The 16,621-nt window shown below is 55.9% G+C and overlaps 2 protein-coding genes across 2 annotated transcripts in view; both read left to right on the top strand.

The window, feature by feature from the left end:
- EHD4 (EH domain containing 4) overlaps positions 1-5,965 on the top strand; it is a 77,478-nt gene extending 71,513 nt beyond the window's left edge. The window contains exon 6 of the mRNA XM_004481483.5: positions 2,219-5,965. Within this exon, the coding sequence (XP_004481540.2) occupies positions 2,219-2,755 (537 nt within the window). The 3' untranslated portion in view covers positions 2,756-5,965. The remainder of the gene's footprint in view (positions 1-2,218) is intronic.
- A 3,124-nt stretch (positions 5,966-9,089) lies between these two features.
- SPTBN5 (spectrin beta, non-erythrocytic 5) overlaps positions 9,090-16,621 on the top strand; it is a 44,968-nt gene continuing 37,436 nt past the window's right edge. Inside the window, exons 1-6 of the mRNA XM_058293980.1 lie at positions 9,090-9,200; positions 9,356-9,523; positions 12,104-12,220; positions 13,335-13,492; positions 14,009-14,237; positions 15,061-15,692. Of these exons, the coding sequence (XP_058149963.1) occupies positions 9,090-9,200; positions 9,356-9,523; positions 12,104-12,220; positions 13,335-13,492; positions 14,009-14,237; positions 15,061-15,692 (1,415 nt within the window). The remainder of the gene's footprint in view (positions 9,201-9,355; positions 9,524-12,103; positions 12,221-13,334; positions 13,493-14,008; positions 14,238-15,060; positions 15,693-16,621) is intronic.

The raw sequence follows: 16,621 nt of genomic DNA, 5'->3' as shown, positions 1-16,621 counted from the left end.
GGGTAGGGGGGGAATAAGGGAAAAAATAAAATAAAATTTAAAAAGAGTGAATTCGGGGAGCAGATGTGATTCAAGCAGTTGAGCTCCCACCTCCCGTGTGAGAGGTCCCCAGTTCTGTTTGGTGCCTCCTGAAAAAAACAAAGACAAACAACAAGCAAAACAATTGTAAAAAACAACTCAGGGGAGCCAATGTGGCTCAGTTGTTGAGCGCCGGCTTCCCACATACAAGGTCCCAGGTTCAGTCCCCTGCCCCTAGTATTAAAAAAAAGAAAAATAGTACATTTGTCTGAGAGCGAAGAGGAAAGTGAAGTCGCCAGGCTGCGGGCTTCTGGTTCGGGGCTGCTGAGGTAGCAGTCGCACCAAGAGGAGGCCTCTGCCACCAGTCGGTCAGGGATGTTGGAGAACACCGTGTCGTCGGCCTCGTTCTGGAAGGTGGACGTGGGTGAGTACAACAAGAACAAGTTCATGGACGAGGAAGATGGAGGCGACGGCCAGGCTGGGCCCAAGGAAGGCTGAGGTGGGCTCCTGTATGCGGCAAAAACACACGACAGCTGCTCCGCAAGCCGCGCTGGAAAAGCCCCCAGTCAACACCAAGAGTCAGGCCATGCAGGCCCAAGCAGGCAGCAGTGTCCTGAAGGTGCTCATCTCTTAAAGTCGATGATGTTGAAAAGGCAATTCAACCTCTGGACCAGAAGGGTGTGGATCTGCTAACACGTCTATTCACAGAGCCCTGAGGCCCCTCTGCCAGTGGTAGTGTGATGTGAGTGCATGGCATGGAAAGGCACTTGCAGCTGGAGGAGTAGGAGCCATCGCTGGAGTCTTGGCTGCAAGAGAAACTGTGCAGTCAGCAGGAGCTGGACATCTGCCGGGGTGGGGAGTTACTGGAACAAAGACCAAAACAACCAAATGCCACCGCTGCCCTTTGGGGAGCATCTGATTCTCTCAGCCTTGCCTTCTTGCTTCCTTTTTCAGATCTGTAAAGAAGAAAATTGCGTATCAGTTTCCTTTAATGAGAATTGGGATAATATAAAGGAAATTTTGTTTCAGCAGGAATGTTTCATATTCTCAAAAACTATTTCAGTGATGTATACATCAGTCTGTACACAGTATAGTTCACATTCAAGTTTGTGCAATTTTTAACCCCTGTTGGCTGGTTTTGTGTTTTGTTTTGGACTAAAACTGAGAGATTTTGAGGCCAGTTTCCTAACTCATTGCTAATCAAGCAGTAATCTTTATAAAAAATATATGTTTGAGAGACTGATAGCAATTAACATTGCAAAACTGGCCCATGCTTCCCCTATTTAAGCAAATGTGTTTCTGGAACCTGGAATGGGTGAGCACCACCACCAAGGTGCAGCTTCGTTTCCCCTCGCCTCCAGGTTATCCATGCTCTGAGTTTTTAAGCATGCTTTCTTCCTCTCAGCATCCGGTTATCAAGGCTTCTCAATTTCTTTGTGGTTACCCAGGATCCAGAGCAAGGAATCTTGCTCTGTGAAGATATATCTATAAAATATCAGAGCCTATTTGGCATAAGCATAAAACTTTTGTCCCAATAACGTGGCCCTTTGAGGGAAACTGTAATCCAAATCAGAAAAGATGCAGAAACTCTGATGTGGCTCAGACTCAACTCACAGCATCCTCTGAATGAAATGTTATTTTCTTTAGAAATATAGAAGCTGCCTTAGACATGCTGAGGTGTACATTAGTGTTTAATATGCCTTGTAATGTCTTCAGTGTTCTTTAGGGTAATTGGGATCTCAAATGATTCGGTTCAGAGCCAAACATACACACATTTCATGTTTTATCTCACTGTTTTTTTAAAAAAGAAAATGCCACACAGCAAAAAGCATTTACTTTCTTTGACAAACCAAATCAGTTCTCAAGAAAATGACCTGTGCTTATAAAAAGCTTTCAGGAGCTCTGAAACCAATCACCAAACTGCATATGACCAGGATGGAAATCAGTCTGTGTTTAGTATTTACATTGGACACCAATTTCTTAATCATTGACTTATATGAAAACTGGTGCAGAAATTTTGTAAACCCTTTGCTGTTTTTGATACCTGCTTTGTTTTATAAAATGATAAAGTTCAGGAAATAAAATATCAGTGTTGAATATTTTTTAAAAAACAGTCATTCTGAACCTCTGGCCACCGCCCTCCCTGTGTGCTTCCCGAAAAGAGAGTGTGTAACCAAGCCTGTGGTTTCCCCTTTTGCAGGAGCAGCTCGAGAACTATGACTTCACCAAGTTCCACTCGCTGAAGCCCAAGCTGATCGAGGCGGTGGACAACATGCTGAGCTACAAGATCTCGTCCCTGATGAGCCTCATCAGCCAGGAGGAGATGAGCATGCCCACGCAGCCGGTGCAGGGCGGCGCCTTCGACGGCACCACCGAGGGCCCCTTCAACCAGGGCTACGGGGAGGGCGCCGGGGAGGGCGCCGACGAGGAGGAGTGGGTGGTGGCCAAGGACAAGCCCATCTACGACGAGCTCTTCTACACCCTGTCGCCCATCAACGGCAAGATCTCGGGCGTCAACGCCAAGAAGGAGATGGTGACCTCCAAGCTGCCCAACAGCGTCCTGGGCAAGATCTGGAAGCTGGCCGACTGTGACTGCGACGGCATGCTGGACGAGGAGGAGTTCGCGCTGGCCAAGCACCTCATCAAGATCAAGCTCGACGGCTACGAGCTGCCCGGCAGCCTGCCCCCCCACCTCGTGCCCCCCTCGCACAGGAAGTCCCTGCCGAAGGCCGACTGAGGCGTGGGCTGCAGAACGGGCCGGGCAGTGCGGGGTGGGAAGCGGGTGCCCCGACTGCAGGCCCGCTTTGCCGATAGCTCGCCGAGTGACCCTGGGCAAGGCGCCGCCTTCTCTGTGCCTCAGTTTCCCCATCTGCAGAATGGGGAGGGCAGACACGGGACAGTAGATGCTCTCTAAGGTCCTTCCACCTCTAAAATTCCCTGAGTTTCTATTAAAATATCGAGGGGGGCAAATAGGGAGATAAGGAAATTGAAGAAAAGGAAATCCTCCAAAGAGAACTCAGAAGCCGGGAAAGCACAGGGGTGGAGGTGGCCTTGTGGAGTCCCAGGAACCACGGGCGTGAGCTGGGAGACGCCCTTGGAGCGGCTGCGTCTCCTCGGCGCCCCGTGGGCCGTCATCTTGAACAGCTTCTGTAGCTCCTGTCTGTCCCTTAGAAGACACCAGGAGGGAGAAAAAAATATTTCCTGCCATAAAGAGAGTAGAAAAAAATAGAGTGGAGAGAGCTTCTGCTACCTCCAAACCGTCACCAAAGAGAAGATTGACGCCGGGGCCTGCGAGGAGGACGCGCCGCGCCTGTGTGGGCCTGTCCTGGCGCAGCCTCCAGCAGGACGGCCGGCCACGCCAGGGCGCTGGGGTCCCGGCGCCCCGCTGACCAGGCCTCCCTCCCAGGCTTTCCTAAAAGAGCTGCAATTTGGTTAGAAATTCAGAATTCACCAACATTAACCCCGGCACGATTTCTAGAATGCATTTGCAGTCCTGTTGAAGTCTGAAGATTAGCTTCTCTTACTAGTCTGCCCGGTCATCTGTAGCAAAGTCTCTTTGTCACGCTTCCACTACTGTAAGGAAAAGCAGTGGTCCCCCTCAGGCCTCCCAGCGGGTCCTCAACTGTTCGGTGCCCTGGGCAGTCAGAAGAGATCCAGCCACTAGAGTGAGACACTATTTTTGTAGAAAAACAGGCATTTTATTATGTTCACTTTTGTGGGGTTTTTTTTTTTTCCTTACAAGATAAAAGCCTTTATATTGAAGCAGGATGAAATTTTTCACATAAAACCTTTTCTTCCAAAGGCTGCATGGTTTGTATCATGAATGGCCATCTCCTGGCAGGATTTGAACACCTCTCTTTACATTGGCTCCTGAGTAGTCTTTCCCCAAAACTCTGGTCCGTTCGGTCAAACGCCTGTGTCAGGTGGAGGAGCTCAGTTCTCACCACCACCCTTCCTGCTCCCAGGTACCAGCTCGGGATGGACATGCTGTTCATCACTGTTCATGCCAGAGGAGAGAGCCAAAAGAGCGATGGCTGCGTGGCCTGTGGCCCTGCCAGCCCGGGAGAGGAGGGAAAGCAGAACAGTCCCACGTGACCCTTCCAAAAACCACATACTTCTTTCTGTCACCTCCCTCCAGTGACATCAGGGTCAGAACTGCCAGCTTAAGAGAAAATATTACTTATTTTGGAGGAAGCATTTATCCAGATCTCAGCCCTCACGCTGTCTAGCTCACTCTCTTTCTTAAGAAGTTAGAGCTGAAGAGAACTCAAGGCATAACATGGTTTTTTAATCTTAATGACCACTTTGAAGTTAATTAGGCACATAGAAAAGAAGCCTTCGCTATCCTAGTACTGGAAAAGGAGCCCATAATTCTGTCGGTGTCTAAGAACTGCCCAGCTGTGTGTGGACAGCGTAGTCCACAAAGGCAAAATTGAGAGAGAAGAGAAGGGAGTTCATTTGGCCAAAAGTTTAGAGATGCCAAGATTCTCTGACTTTCCATTCAGAATAATTTTGCTCCTTTAACTCCACTCAATTTTCACATATGCACATGTATGTGAAACAGGAGTACATGTTTTTAAAACTTGTCAATGTGAGTATATGTAGACAGGACCAAGTTTTGTCTTTGGAGAGAGGTAGAAAAACTGCTTCTGAGGAGGCGCTGGCTCAGGCTTCTGGCTTCTGCGTGGAAGGAGTCTCAGGGCGTGGCGCTCTTCCTTCCACGCCTGCGGCTGAGGAAGTCAGGCGGGAGAGACCCTGGGCAGCGAAACCCTTTCCCTGCAGGGACCGGGTGTTGATCTTGAAACAAAAGATGGAAACCACGAGTCTGCTTTCTCTTTGTATCTTCTCACATTTAAGTCATTCATCATGAAAAGTTGATTGGAAGGGAAAACACTGGAAGACTAAGGATGGTGGTGAGCACATGAGGGCCGCTGTCTCCTGGGACCAGCACAGGCTTCCTGGAATCTGCTCTCCCGCCCCTCCACGCGGCAGGGTTGGGGGGGCAGCCTCTAGGATCCGCTTACCCTGACGGTGGTGCTCTCTCCACAGACCATCCCAGTTTTCAAAGAATGTTCACCTAGAGGGAGGGAGGGTGGAAATAAGCAAACCCTAGAACTATAAATCTACCCTAGTGCACCCCGTGATTCTAAGAAGACGTTCAAGAATCTCAAAACCCTATCTTCTGCCCAGTACTTGCTATTGCGTGGCACAAATCTCTGCAGGCTTGAGTTGGGGCAAATGGGAGGGCGGCTTCCAAGTTGTAAGCCATGAACAAGGCCCTCCTGAACCGACCTGCTAAAGAGACATTGCACTGTTAAGACCTGCCTCAACTCTGCCTCCTGCGCCAGCCCGGCATCGGGCGGCCATTCTCTCAAAATGCTGAGCTCACTGCGCACTCGGAGGGCCTGGGGAGTGGGTGGGGAGACCCCCTCGTTTCTCAGGGGCTGAACTCAGCTCTCTTTTTAACCCTTGTCATTTTGCAGCAGTAGCATCTTTGGATTTGGGGGTGTTGTTCTGCCCACAGGTTCATGGACCTTGAGCAGTTGAGTTCTGATTATATCCCACGGGGCTGGGTCCGACAGGTCACAGAGCGTTTGAAGAGAAGCAAAATGTGTCCTCTTCACCAGGAGAGGCCTCTGCAGAGAGAACCACCTAAGTCAGCCTGAGTGGGTCCTGCCTTGACTTTCTTTCCATATTGCACGGTTACACTTTTTCATCATGCCCAGAGAAAATTTGAAGATATCCATGGAATGTGGCAGAAAAACATTTTTAGGTCAGATAGCCACTGAGTTTACTCAGGTAAATGCAGGCCTAACTTACAGTCTATAAGGTTACATGTCAATTAACCCATGCAGTTAATACACTATGCTTTTTTTTTGTAATCTTGTTTAGAAATGTAAAAAAAAAAAAGAAAAGTCTACTGATCAATAAACTTCTGAAAAACGAACTGCCTTTCTCCCATTGGCTTCTGGTTTTCCAGTGCATGGGTCAGGTGTCTCAAAACTTGGAACCATTCAGGAATCAGGTAGAGGAGTTAGGGAGAGTGTGTGCCTCCTCTCGAGGCCCTCCCTCTGACCCCAGCTCCCGGTAGAGACTCCCAAGATGGGGCTACTTCAGAAGGAAAGGGGTTCCATCCTGCGGGGGGCAGGAAGGGGGTTGGGAGCCCAGACAGCAGAGGCCAAACCCCAGGGACGCCTCGAGCCCGGGGACAGGCAGCGCTGAGCCAGGACAGAGCTGGCGTCAGGCTGCACTGGCCAGCCTGCCACCTGCATCACTGGGCACTCTTGAAGGAGCCAAGCCTGCCACGATTCAGGTTCAGATGTCCTTTCTCCAGCCGGGAGGCAGGATCCTGTGCGTGAAGGCGCAGCCGCTGCTTGCCACACCTCACGGGCGTGGGCTGCCCGTGGTAGGCATCTGGGTTTTCCCCATGGGCGCCTGTTTACCATCTACCCATGTGGTGATCCAGACCTGGTATTGCCTCTGTAGAGAATTCCCCCTACCCCACCCCTGAGTCTGAGCCGTGAGGTTTGGGTGAGTTAGACCCCGCCCCATTTCTAGAGTGGTTCACATTGGCTTGAGCCACTTAGAATATTTCACCCCCCTAGACACAGAAATTGGTTTAGGGGTGGACTTGGGGTCCAATTCAAGCCTATGAGGGCCAGGCCCCTGGTGTTAGGTTGCAACTCTTGGGAGAGATGTTTTCTCTCCCTTCTCCAAACAGTGCAGTGTGAAGCAGCGAGCCATTGGGGCAACAGGGCACGTGCATTGAGAGAAGTGGGGGCAGGTTAGCTGGAGCAGCCAACGGGGACCGTGAAGACGGAGGCACTGAGAAAAGCAAGAGAATCCCTGCCCGTGGTACCTCATGTGAGCTGCTGGATCAAACCTCACCTAAAGTCCTACTACTACAGTTTGGCGTGCCAGTGCTGACCCTTTACATTGGTTAAGCCACTTTCAGTTAAGATGCCTGTTGTTTGCAACACAAATAATCCAAAATCATGTATGCATCAACGGGGATTCTCATTTCATCAGGAGCCACAGTCAGTTCCAGCCATAGAGGAGCTATCCCTTGCAGCCCATGCAGTGGCTATAGCTGCAGTGGAGCTAGGAAAGAAGAGAAGGAGGCCCCTGGCCCCACTCAACAAATTCAAAGACCACAACCATTGATGGGATCTCCATGCAAAGTGCCCTGCAGGTCTGAGTGCTCCATCCTGTCTCCCACGGCTCACAGCATCACACAAGACAGCCTGAGCCAGGGCTCATAGCAGGAGCAGAAACATGATGAGCCATCCCAGGGATAAGGGGGTGGGGAGAGGGGACTTCTAGAAGAAGCAGGATTTTGACTGGGGCTGCTAGGATCGGTAGAATGTGGGCGATGGAAATAGGAAAGGATATTCTGGGCCGAGAGAATAGCTGAAGCCCAGGCATTGGGCAAGAAAGCTCTGGTCCTTCCAGGAAATGGGGAGTAGCCCACAGGGGGCACCCCAGGGTAAGGAGGGGAAGACCAGCCTGGTGGGGTAACTGGAGGGCTTTGAACAAGGGTCTGGCGAGTCTGGGTGTTCCTCCGCAGGAATGGGGAGTCTTCAGAGGTAGGCACACAGCTGTGCTTTTAGAAGGTGAATTGCGTGGCCGGGCGCAGGCCGCTGCAAAGGCAGGATGATGGGGAAAGGGCACCGTGGGCCAGCGGAGGCCCCGCAGCAGCCCCTGGGGACTGCGGGTGAGGAAGGAGATGGGCCTCAGCTCAAGCACCCAGCAGTCAGCCAGTGACTGTCAGTCAGGGATCCTGCAGGAAGAGAAAAGGGGAGAAGCTGCTCTCAGATGCAGGGTGCTGTCCTCCTGCCCCAAGAGCACCCCTCAGCATCCCGCTCACTCCCGGCCTCTGCCTGCTCGCGGGGAGGGCTGCGCTGGCCTTGGCTGTCAGGGGCGCTCCCCTGAGGACTGGCCACAGCGTGTCCTCTTGCAATCTCTGGGGCCCCAGGGACCTATAGTCTGAGTTTAGCCGGACAAGTCTGTGAAACCACCAGAAGTAGAGCACGCTTTCCCTCTGGCATGCAGCTCAAGTCTGCTCAGAGAGAGGGAGAGGAGCCCCCAGCTCCTTCAGAACCCCCTGAATCCGTGCCCCAGTCCGTGGCCAGGTCCAGGGGGCACAAGTGCCGGATGCCTCACTACCAGCCCCAAACAGTCAAGGCTGCGTCCCTGATCTGGGGGAGACTCTGTCATCTTCACGGCTTTGCCGCTCCCCTGTAGAAAGATTCCCAGGCTGGGCGCTGAACATTTCACCAGGGGCTGGAATGGCCAGACACTCCCTCCCCATCCATGGTGGTGCTGCCCGGGCAAGATGAGAGCTCCCGCCCACCCCTGCCCCACGGGGGTGCCCAAAGGAGCCCCTGTAGGGGTGCTGAGGGCAGTCCCAGGCTGGGAGGGGCCCAGACGCTTCCAACCAGGCCCTGGCTGGCTGCCCTTCGGTGCCTGCGCGCCCCCACCTGAGACCATCCACGAGCCTTAGTCCTGTAAGCCAGGACCCCCACCCAAGAGCGAGGTGGCCCTGGGGGGGCTGACGAAGCAGCAGATCCTCGAGCCAGGCCCGGAGCATTCCTTGGCCACCCACTCCCAGCCTGGGCGCCGCCCTGCGGCAGGTGGGAGGACAATGCTGTCTGTGTACCCCGGCAGGGCCGTGGCGGGGCCCCGGCTCCAGCCGCAGCCTCTCCTGGTGTCGCGCTCCCCTCGGCACAGCCCTGTGATCTGCCAGCTCTATCCGAGCAGTGGAGCCTCCTCTCCAGGGCTGGGCATCACCCAGGTGAGCCATCTCCCATTCCTCCCCCTGCCCTGTTGAACCCCAGGAGCAGCCGCCAGCCGCCGGGGCCCGGGGTGGGGTGGGTCTGGCACCAGGGGCTCTGGAGGTCATCAGTGTCTGCACTCCTCCCCCTGCCCAGCGGCCCCTCATTTCCCGCAGGCTGCAGGCCGGGTGGCTGCGCAGCCCCGCGGTCCCCAGCAGCATCCTGGGGACACCAGGTGCCCGTGGCAGGGGCCCAGCCACATTGCCCACGGGAGAGCTCTCCCAGCCAGGTCCCGCCATGGACTCTGAGTACGAGATGGGGCACGTCCGCAAGCTGCAGGCACGGCACACGTGGATGCAGGAGAAGACGTTCACCAACTGGATCAACAACATCTTCCAGCGCGGCCGGGTGAGCCCGCAGCCTGCGCGTGCCATCCCCAGCTCCCGGGCGGGGGCAGCGAGGAACCTGGCAGAACTCCTTCCTGCAAGCAGCTGCCAGGTCCCGGGATGGGGCAGACAGGGGAGGCTGGACTCACCCTGGACCTCCTTCCGTCCGCTCCTCAGGTGGGCATGAAAATCCAGAACCTGTACACAGAGCTGGGCGATGGCACCCACCTGCTGCGGCTGCTGGAGCTCATCTCGGGGGAGGCCCTGCCACCTCCTAGCCGGGGCCGCCTGCGCGTGCACTTCCTGGAGAACAACAGCCGGGCCCTGGCCTTCCTCAGGGCCAAGGTGGGCACCGGGAGAGGGTTCAGGGCCGTGGGGCCGGGGCGGGATGGGGACAGCTGGGCTAGCAAGCCCAGGAGTGCAGAGGATCCGGGGTCTGAATGAAAGAAGAGCCGGTGGGGTGGAGGAGCAGGACGCGCGGCACCTCCCTGCACACCTCTCCTAACGTGGCGAGCAGCCAAGGGGCCAAAGCAGGGAGAAGCATCGTCCCTATTGGGACTAAAACATGCTTTTGTCAGTAATAAGAGAATTGCCAGATTCGAGCTGAAAGAATGCTAGTGTTCTCTTAACCCTCTCATTTCATAAATGAGGGGGAAATGCCAGCATTATTTACTGGGCAAGATCCATGGTGAAGTGGGCAGCAGAGCCCTGGAGGTGGGCCAGCACTGCGCCGGACAGCCGGACCGACGGCAGGAAGAGGGGCCTTGGCGAGCAGGAGGGGGCCAGAGGCACCTGCAAGGGAGGGGCGGGCCAGAGAGAGAGTCCCTGAGGGAGGCAGGGCACCAGGGACACGGAGGGCCCCTCGCGACCCGCGTCAGGGGCCCGTGCAGGCGCCGTGCATAGGGAGAACTAGGAACCGGGAAGCTGTGGACGCACAGCTGCCCACCTCTAGCGTCCTGGAAGGGAGTCACAGGCGGCCCCCGGGACCTGTTGTGCTGGAGGGAAGAGCCCAGAGCAAAGAGAGGGAGAACCACAGGCCCCGAGCACAGAAAGCCTGCAGGAGTGCAGAGCGCCAGCCAAGAGGATGTCCCTGGGACGAGAGCCCTGGGAGCCAGCCAGCTCCGCTCTGGGAACTTGGGGGGAACGTGTGTGGCCTTCGTCAGAGGGGCCCCCCTTCGCTTTGATCTCCAGCATCCCACTTCGAGGCGGAGCCCTGTGAAGACAGCCTCCTTGTCCCCAATGTATCTCCAGGGCAGCTGTGGTCCGGAGAGGCCACGGGGGGTTCCCCACACACACAGTCGATAAGCAGCAGAATGCAGGTGCATGCATTTTCAGAGACATCACCTGAGCTGGACCTCTGTGCCAGGCTAGGGGAATACAGTCAGGGAAGCCCAGCCCCACAGAGCTACAGTGTCAGGGGTGGATGGCGTAACCGAGCCCGGATTGGTGGTGCGCTGGTAAACGTCTAACCACCGGCTTTCGGGGGGGAAGTGGAGCCCTTACGTCCTTTGCAGTGCTGACTTGGTCTGTATAAATAGCCCACCGCTGGATGAGTTCGAGCTCCCAGGGTGACATCACTAAACACGAAGCTGGAAGGAAATACACAGTGAGCTCTCAGGAGCTGCTGTGAGCCCAGAGAAGAGAGAAGAGCCTGGGGTGGAATCCTTTAGAGAGCAGCTGGGATGGAGCAAAGTGTGCCCAAGGGGCACCCGGGGACACAGCTCGTCCCTGGAGGCTGGGCCCACCTGAAGCCAGCTGCCCTCCAGGGGGCTGGAGAGTCTCCCTTTCCGTCTTCATTCAGTAAATATTCACTCATTACCCACCGTGTGCCAGGCACTTGCTAGGTGCTTTGTCAAGGAACAAAGCCAAGGTCCCCGCCCACTCGGGGCTTCCCTTGCAGCAGGGGAAGCCTTTGGTAAACAGTAAACATCATAAGTAGATTATGATACAGGATGTTAGAAAGTGATAGATGATATGGGAAAAATATTTAAAATTAAGATGGGGATGGGGATCAGACGTGTTTTGGGGTAGAAGGAACCATCTTGGGTTTCAGTTTTAAATACGGTGGTCAAGGCTGACGTCATTGAGAAAGTGAAACTTAAGAGAGGGAGACAGTCACACAGATATCTGGGAGAATAATATGCTCAGAAAACAGGAACAGCCTATGCAAAGGCCTAGGGCAGGACCATGCTTAGAATATGTAGAAACTGCCAGAATCCTGTGGGACTCCGAGCCTTGGGATTCAGGAGGAGAGTAGAAGATAAAGCCAAGAGTGATGGAGGCCCAGTCCCAGAGGGGCTCTCTGGGCCATCGTCAGGTCTTCGGCTGCTATAATGTCCCTTTCTCCCCTTGGAGCCACCCATCCTCCCCCCCCCCCCAAGTTGAGATCTGAGGCAGCGGGTTCTCAGCCTGAGTGCATGGACGAATCACCCGGGGCGTTGGTTAAAGTGTAGGGTCCTGGACCCAGGCCCAAGAGCGTTGGACTGGGCGGAACTTGGGAACCTGACTTTAATGGACTTTCTTGGAGAGGGAATGCTGGTGGAGAAGGCTGAGATTCCGTGGAAGCCCCCTGGAGATTCCCAGACAGCCCGGGAGGTGGAGGCAGACAGTGGCTGCTGTCTGTTCAGCTCATGCATTGACTGTCACGACCCTCTCAGTTCCCCCTCACAGCTGAACCGCTGGTCTCGGGTGGGGTCTCCGCCCATGCTGGTGGTCCGGCCCAGTTCACCAGGCTGGGGCTTCACCTGGGTGGGCTTGGGCTGAGGACCCAGCTTCTCAGAAAGCATTGGCCTTCCTGGCTCCGCGCCCCTGCCTGCATCTCCTTGGCTGGGCAGGATGGGCTCCAGGACCCCTCCACCCAGCAGCTGACCCCCTGGGCTTCCGGTCACTCTGGGTCGTCTCCAACCCAACCAACTGTGCCCTCAGGTGCCGCTGCCCCTGATCGGGCCCGAGAACATTGTGGACGGAGACCAGACGCTCATTTTGGGACTCATCTGGGTCATCATTCTGCGTTTCCAGATTTCCCACATTGCCTTGGACAGGGTATGTCTCAGCCCCCAGCCCCAATTACTCACCCCAGCCAACCCAGCCCAGCCCTGGTCTTACCTTGGGCCCCTGGGGACAGAGCAATTCCACCCAACTTTTATGCTCGCAGCAGATCCTTGGCATCCACAAAATAAATACTCACTTTCAGCCATGGGTAAAGAACCAGAATACTGTAATGATGCTGCAGTCTGCTGAAGTGAGCACTAGAATTGTGAGCTTTGAGCTGGGTCTGGGAGGAGTCAGTCACTCCGGAGGGGTCAGCGTGACAGCCCACCACTGATTTGTTGTTTCCTGCTGGGCATTGAAACCCTGCAACTTTCATCACTCCTTGAGGTGCTGTGGGGGGAAATGAATTGCTGTCAAGAGGTCCCCAGTCCTGCAGGGTCACAAAATCCCCAGAATGCATCCTGCATTTCAAAGAGACAGGACTTCCTTCATGGCCCGGTATCTTCCTCCATTCTACCTTTTACTTCCCCCACAAAACGACAGAAAAGAGATATAACGTCCTTATTGTTATCAGTTTTCATAGTTCCATGGTTTCCAAATCCGGACTCCAGTGTCTTAGGAAAGCCAACCTGGAGAGCTAGAAAACCCTCATGAAAAGAAGCCTAGGGAAGTGGATGTGGCTCAAGCAATTGGGATCCCGTCTACTGTATAGGAGGTCCAGGGTTCAATGCCCAGAGTCTCCTGGTGAAGGCAAGCTGGCCCGCATGGCAAGCTGGCCCACACGGATTGCTGCCCCATGTGGGAGTGCTGCCCCACGTGGAGAGCTGGCACAGCAAGATGACGCAACAAAAAGAGACACAGAGAAGAGATAATAAGAGATGCAGCAGACCAGGGAGCTGAGGTGGCGCAAGAGAATGATCGCCTCTCTCCCATTCTGGAAGGTCCCAGGATCAGCTGCCGCCTAATGAGAATACAAGTAGACACAGAAGAACACACAGTGAACGGACACAGAGAGCAGACAACGGAGGGAGGGGGCAGAAATAAATAAATAAAATCTTAAAAAAAAAAAGGACAAGAAGCCTCCTAAATTTGGCTCAGGTCTGGGAGACCCCTTGACACTTCCCGCCCTGCCCCGCCTGGTCACCCCGCTTCTCCATCCTGCCAGGAGGAGTTTGGGGCCAGTGCCGCCCTGCTGCCGGCCAAGGAAGCCCTGCTGATGTGGTGCCAGCGGAAGACGGCCAGCTACACCAACGTGCACCTCACTGACTTCTCTCACAGCTGGAGCGACGGGCTCGGCTTCAGTGCCCTCATCCATGCCCACAGGTGTGTGGGAGTTGGGGGCACCCAGCGCCCTCCCAGCTTCCTGGAGGTCTCCACCGCCTGAGCCAGCTCCTCCACGACCTGGCCGTTCTCCCCTGTCCCCTCTGGCCCCTGGGCCCTGAAGGAAGGTGCAGCCAGAGTGGAGGGGAGCGTGGGGGCAAGAGGTAGAGCGGCTGGCCCTGAGCCCCTGGCCTGGGATGACTGCCCCCGCCTCGCTCCTCTCTCTGCCCCCGACTCTATTCATAGCCCCCCCCCCCCCGGCAAGCCTCCTGCCCTTTTAGGGGTTGTCTCCCCCACCCACAGGCTCTGGCCCCAGAGTCAAATTGACCCTCTCTCTCTAGTGGAGCCTTACTCCTTCAGCCGGGGTCTCAGACAACTTGTCCGGGGCGGGGAAGGCTGATAAACTTAATTCGCAGCAAGGAGTGAATGACCAATAGGGGCGCTGACATTTTTGAAAAGTCAACTTAAACCAAGCAGCACATTTCTACTGGTAAAGAGCCCCCCGTGTCCACTGCCCAGGCCTGACCTGCTCGACTACAGCTCCCTGCGCCCGGAGCACCCACTGCACAACCTCGACTTGGCTTTCCGCGTGGCCGAGCGGGAGCTGGGCATCGCGCGGCTGCTGGACCCCGAGGACGTGGCAGCCCCACAGCCCGACGAGCGCTCCATCATGACCTATGTCTCGCTCTACTACCATCTCTTCTCTCGCCTGCGCCAGGGGCAGACGGTCCAGAAGAGACTCACGAAGGTGGGTGAGAGAGGGAGGGCGAGGTCACAGGACACGGAGGGGGGCGCTTCCGAGGCAGATGCGGGGATTGCGGGCAGCCTGCCCTTCGCGGTCCTCTGCCCTGGGTGCTAGAAGGCTGTGTGGGGTCCAAGGGGGCATAAATCAGGGGCCCGGCTCCAGGCCCGGCCCCCTCCCCGCCCGCACCAGCCTCAGGCCGCTCAGCGCCTAAGGGGGTTAAAAGGCTGTGGAAGACTTGGCACTGAAGGGAGCCGGGGTCTGCAAGGGCAGGCGTGGAAAAGGCTCTGCGGGGGGCGCAGCGAGTCCGTGTTCGGGGAGGGGGCCGCTTTCTCACTCTCTGGACATGCTGGCAGAGGCTGAGGTCTGGGAGGGCTATGCTCAGGGTTGCTGTCTCAGATGGGGCTGGTGGGGGTGGGGGGCGATTTAGGCCAAGGGCTCTCAGCTGGTTCAGGGGAGTGGAGGTCTCAGGGGAAGGGAGAGCAGGCCCAGAACAAGGGCAGAGTTTGTAGGGCCTCAACCCCCAGAGATGGGGCCAAATGGGGTAAAAGAAGATGGAAGAAGGCAGGTCACGGTCTCTCCCCAGCAATATCCAGAGGGAGCGCCACACACTCCAGAGTCCACATGTGCAAGGCTGGTAGATCCATTTCTACTGGATCTGCAGGCCCTGGAGTGGAGCCACTGCCCTTTTGGGTGCTGAGTGCCAGCCAGAGACGCCCAAGAAGGGCTGTAGCTCCTCCCCTCAGCTGAGGGTGCCCCCAAAGGGCAGTGGCTCCACTCCAGGGCCTGCCCAAGGCACCACCCGACCCCTTCCCATGCCCTCTACCAGATCCTGCTTCAGGTCCAGGAGACAGAGGAGCTGCAGACCCAGTACGAACAGCTGGCGGCCGACCTGCTAGGCTGGATCGCAGAGTGGCAGGTGCAACTGGAGGCTCGAGATTTCCCAGACTCACTACCTGCCATGCGCCAGCTACTGGCGGCCTTCACCTCCTTCCGCACCCAGGAGAAGCCACCTCGGCTGCGGCAGCGAGGGGCCACGGAGGCCCTGCTCTTCCGGCTGCGGACGGCGCTCCGAGCGCAGAACCGCAGACCCTTCCTGCCCCGTGAGGGCCTGAGCCCGGCAGAGCTGTCCCAGCGCTGGACAGGGCTGGAGCAGGCAGAGGCTGCCCGGAGCCAGGCCCTGCAGCAGCGGCTACTGCAGCTGGAGCGGCTGGAAACCCTGGCCCGGCGCTTCCAGCGCAAGGCGGCCCTCCGGGAGAGCTTCCTGACAGACACGGAGCAGGTGCTGGACCAGGCTGGAACCCTGCCGGCCAGCCCGGCCCTGGTGCAGGCAGCCGCCCAGAGGCTGGGCATGCTGGAGGCTGGCATCCTGTCCCAGGAGGGGCGCTTCCAGGCCCTGGTCGAGATCGTGGACGTCCTCCGGCAGGAGCAGTACCACAGCTGGGCAGGTGTGGCCTGCCGGTGAGCTCTGGGCATGTGACTTGTCCTAACAACAGGCTAAGGCTTTGCTGCCCCACCCTCATCCTCATGCCTGCTCATTCCTGGTCACAGAGGAAAGGGGTGATTTATGGGTTCCGAGACTCCCTTTAAAAAGATCTAATTCCCACTGACGCCTGAAATTCCACCACCTGTAACTCATTCCTTTGGTAAAGCATTGCCTCTTCTAGGCGGCCTATTATTACCTCATTCACTGAACAATGAATATTTATCTACTGAGTGTCTCCTCAGTCCCAAGCATTGTTCTAGGTGCTGAGGATTTCGCAGTGAGCAGGACAAACAAAAGCCCGTGCCCTTGTGGAGTTTACACATCACTAAGAAAAAGACAAGGAAAATATATGGTGTGTGAGATAGTGATTAAAAACTAAAGCAGGATAGGGGAATAGGAGGTGTCCAGATGAGGGGGGAAGGAAAAATTTTAGATTGGTTAAGGGAACTTCACCCAAAAGTCACAGGGAAGTTGACTTTTGAGTAAAGCCCAGAAAGCAGTGAGGGAGGTGCCAGGTAGGCATGGAGGAAGGGCTCTTCTAGGCTGAGGGGACGGCAAGTACAGAGTCCCAGGCTGGGCGTGTGTCTGGCATGCTTGAAGAATAGCAAGGAGGCTGGTGTTGGCAAGGTGAGCAAGCGGGAGGAGGTGACCTGGGGGCACTCAGGGGTGTGGAGAGCATGCTGGGCCTCACCGGGCACAGCAACGCCTTGGCTTCCCATCAGAAAAAGGTGGGAAGTCACTGGAGGGTTTGATCAGAGTGCCATGACTTAACTTCTGTTTTATGACGATCGCTCTGGATGCCATTTCGGAAATGGTCTGAAGGGTTAGAGGCAGACACAGAGAGATGAGTTATGAAGGTATGGCAACAATCCCGGTCAGAGAGCAGTGGAGGTGAGGAGAAGTG

The sequence above is a fragment of the Dasypus novemcinctus genome, chromosome 3 (genome assembly GCF_030445035.2).
Source record: "Dasypus novemcinctus isolate mDasNov1 chromosome 3, mDasNov1.1.hap2, whole genome shotgun sequence".
Taxonomy (NCBI): Eukaryota; Metazoa; Chordata; class Mammalia; order Cingulata; family Dasypodidae; genus Dasypus; species Dasypus novemcinctus.
This window is presented reverse-complemented; position numbering and strand designations above follow the sequence as displayed.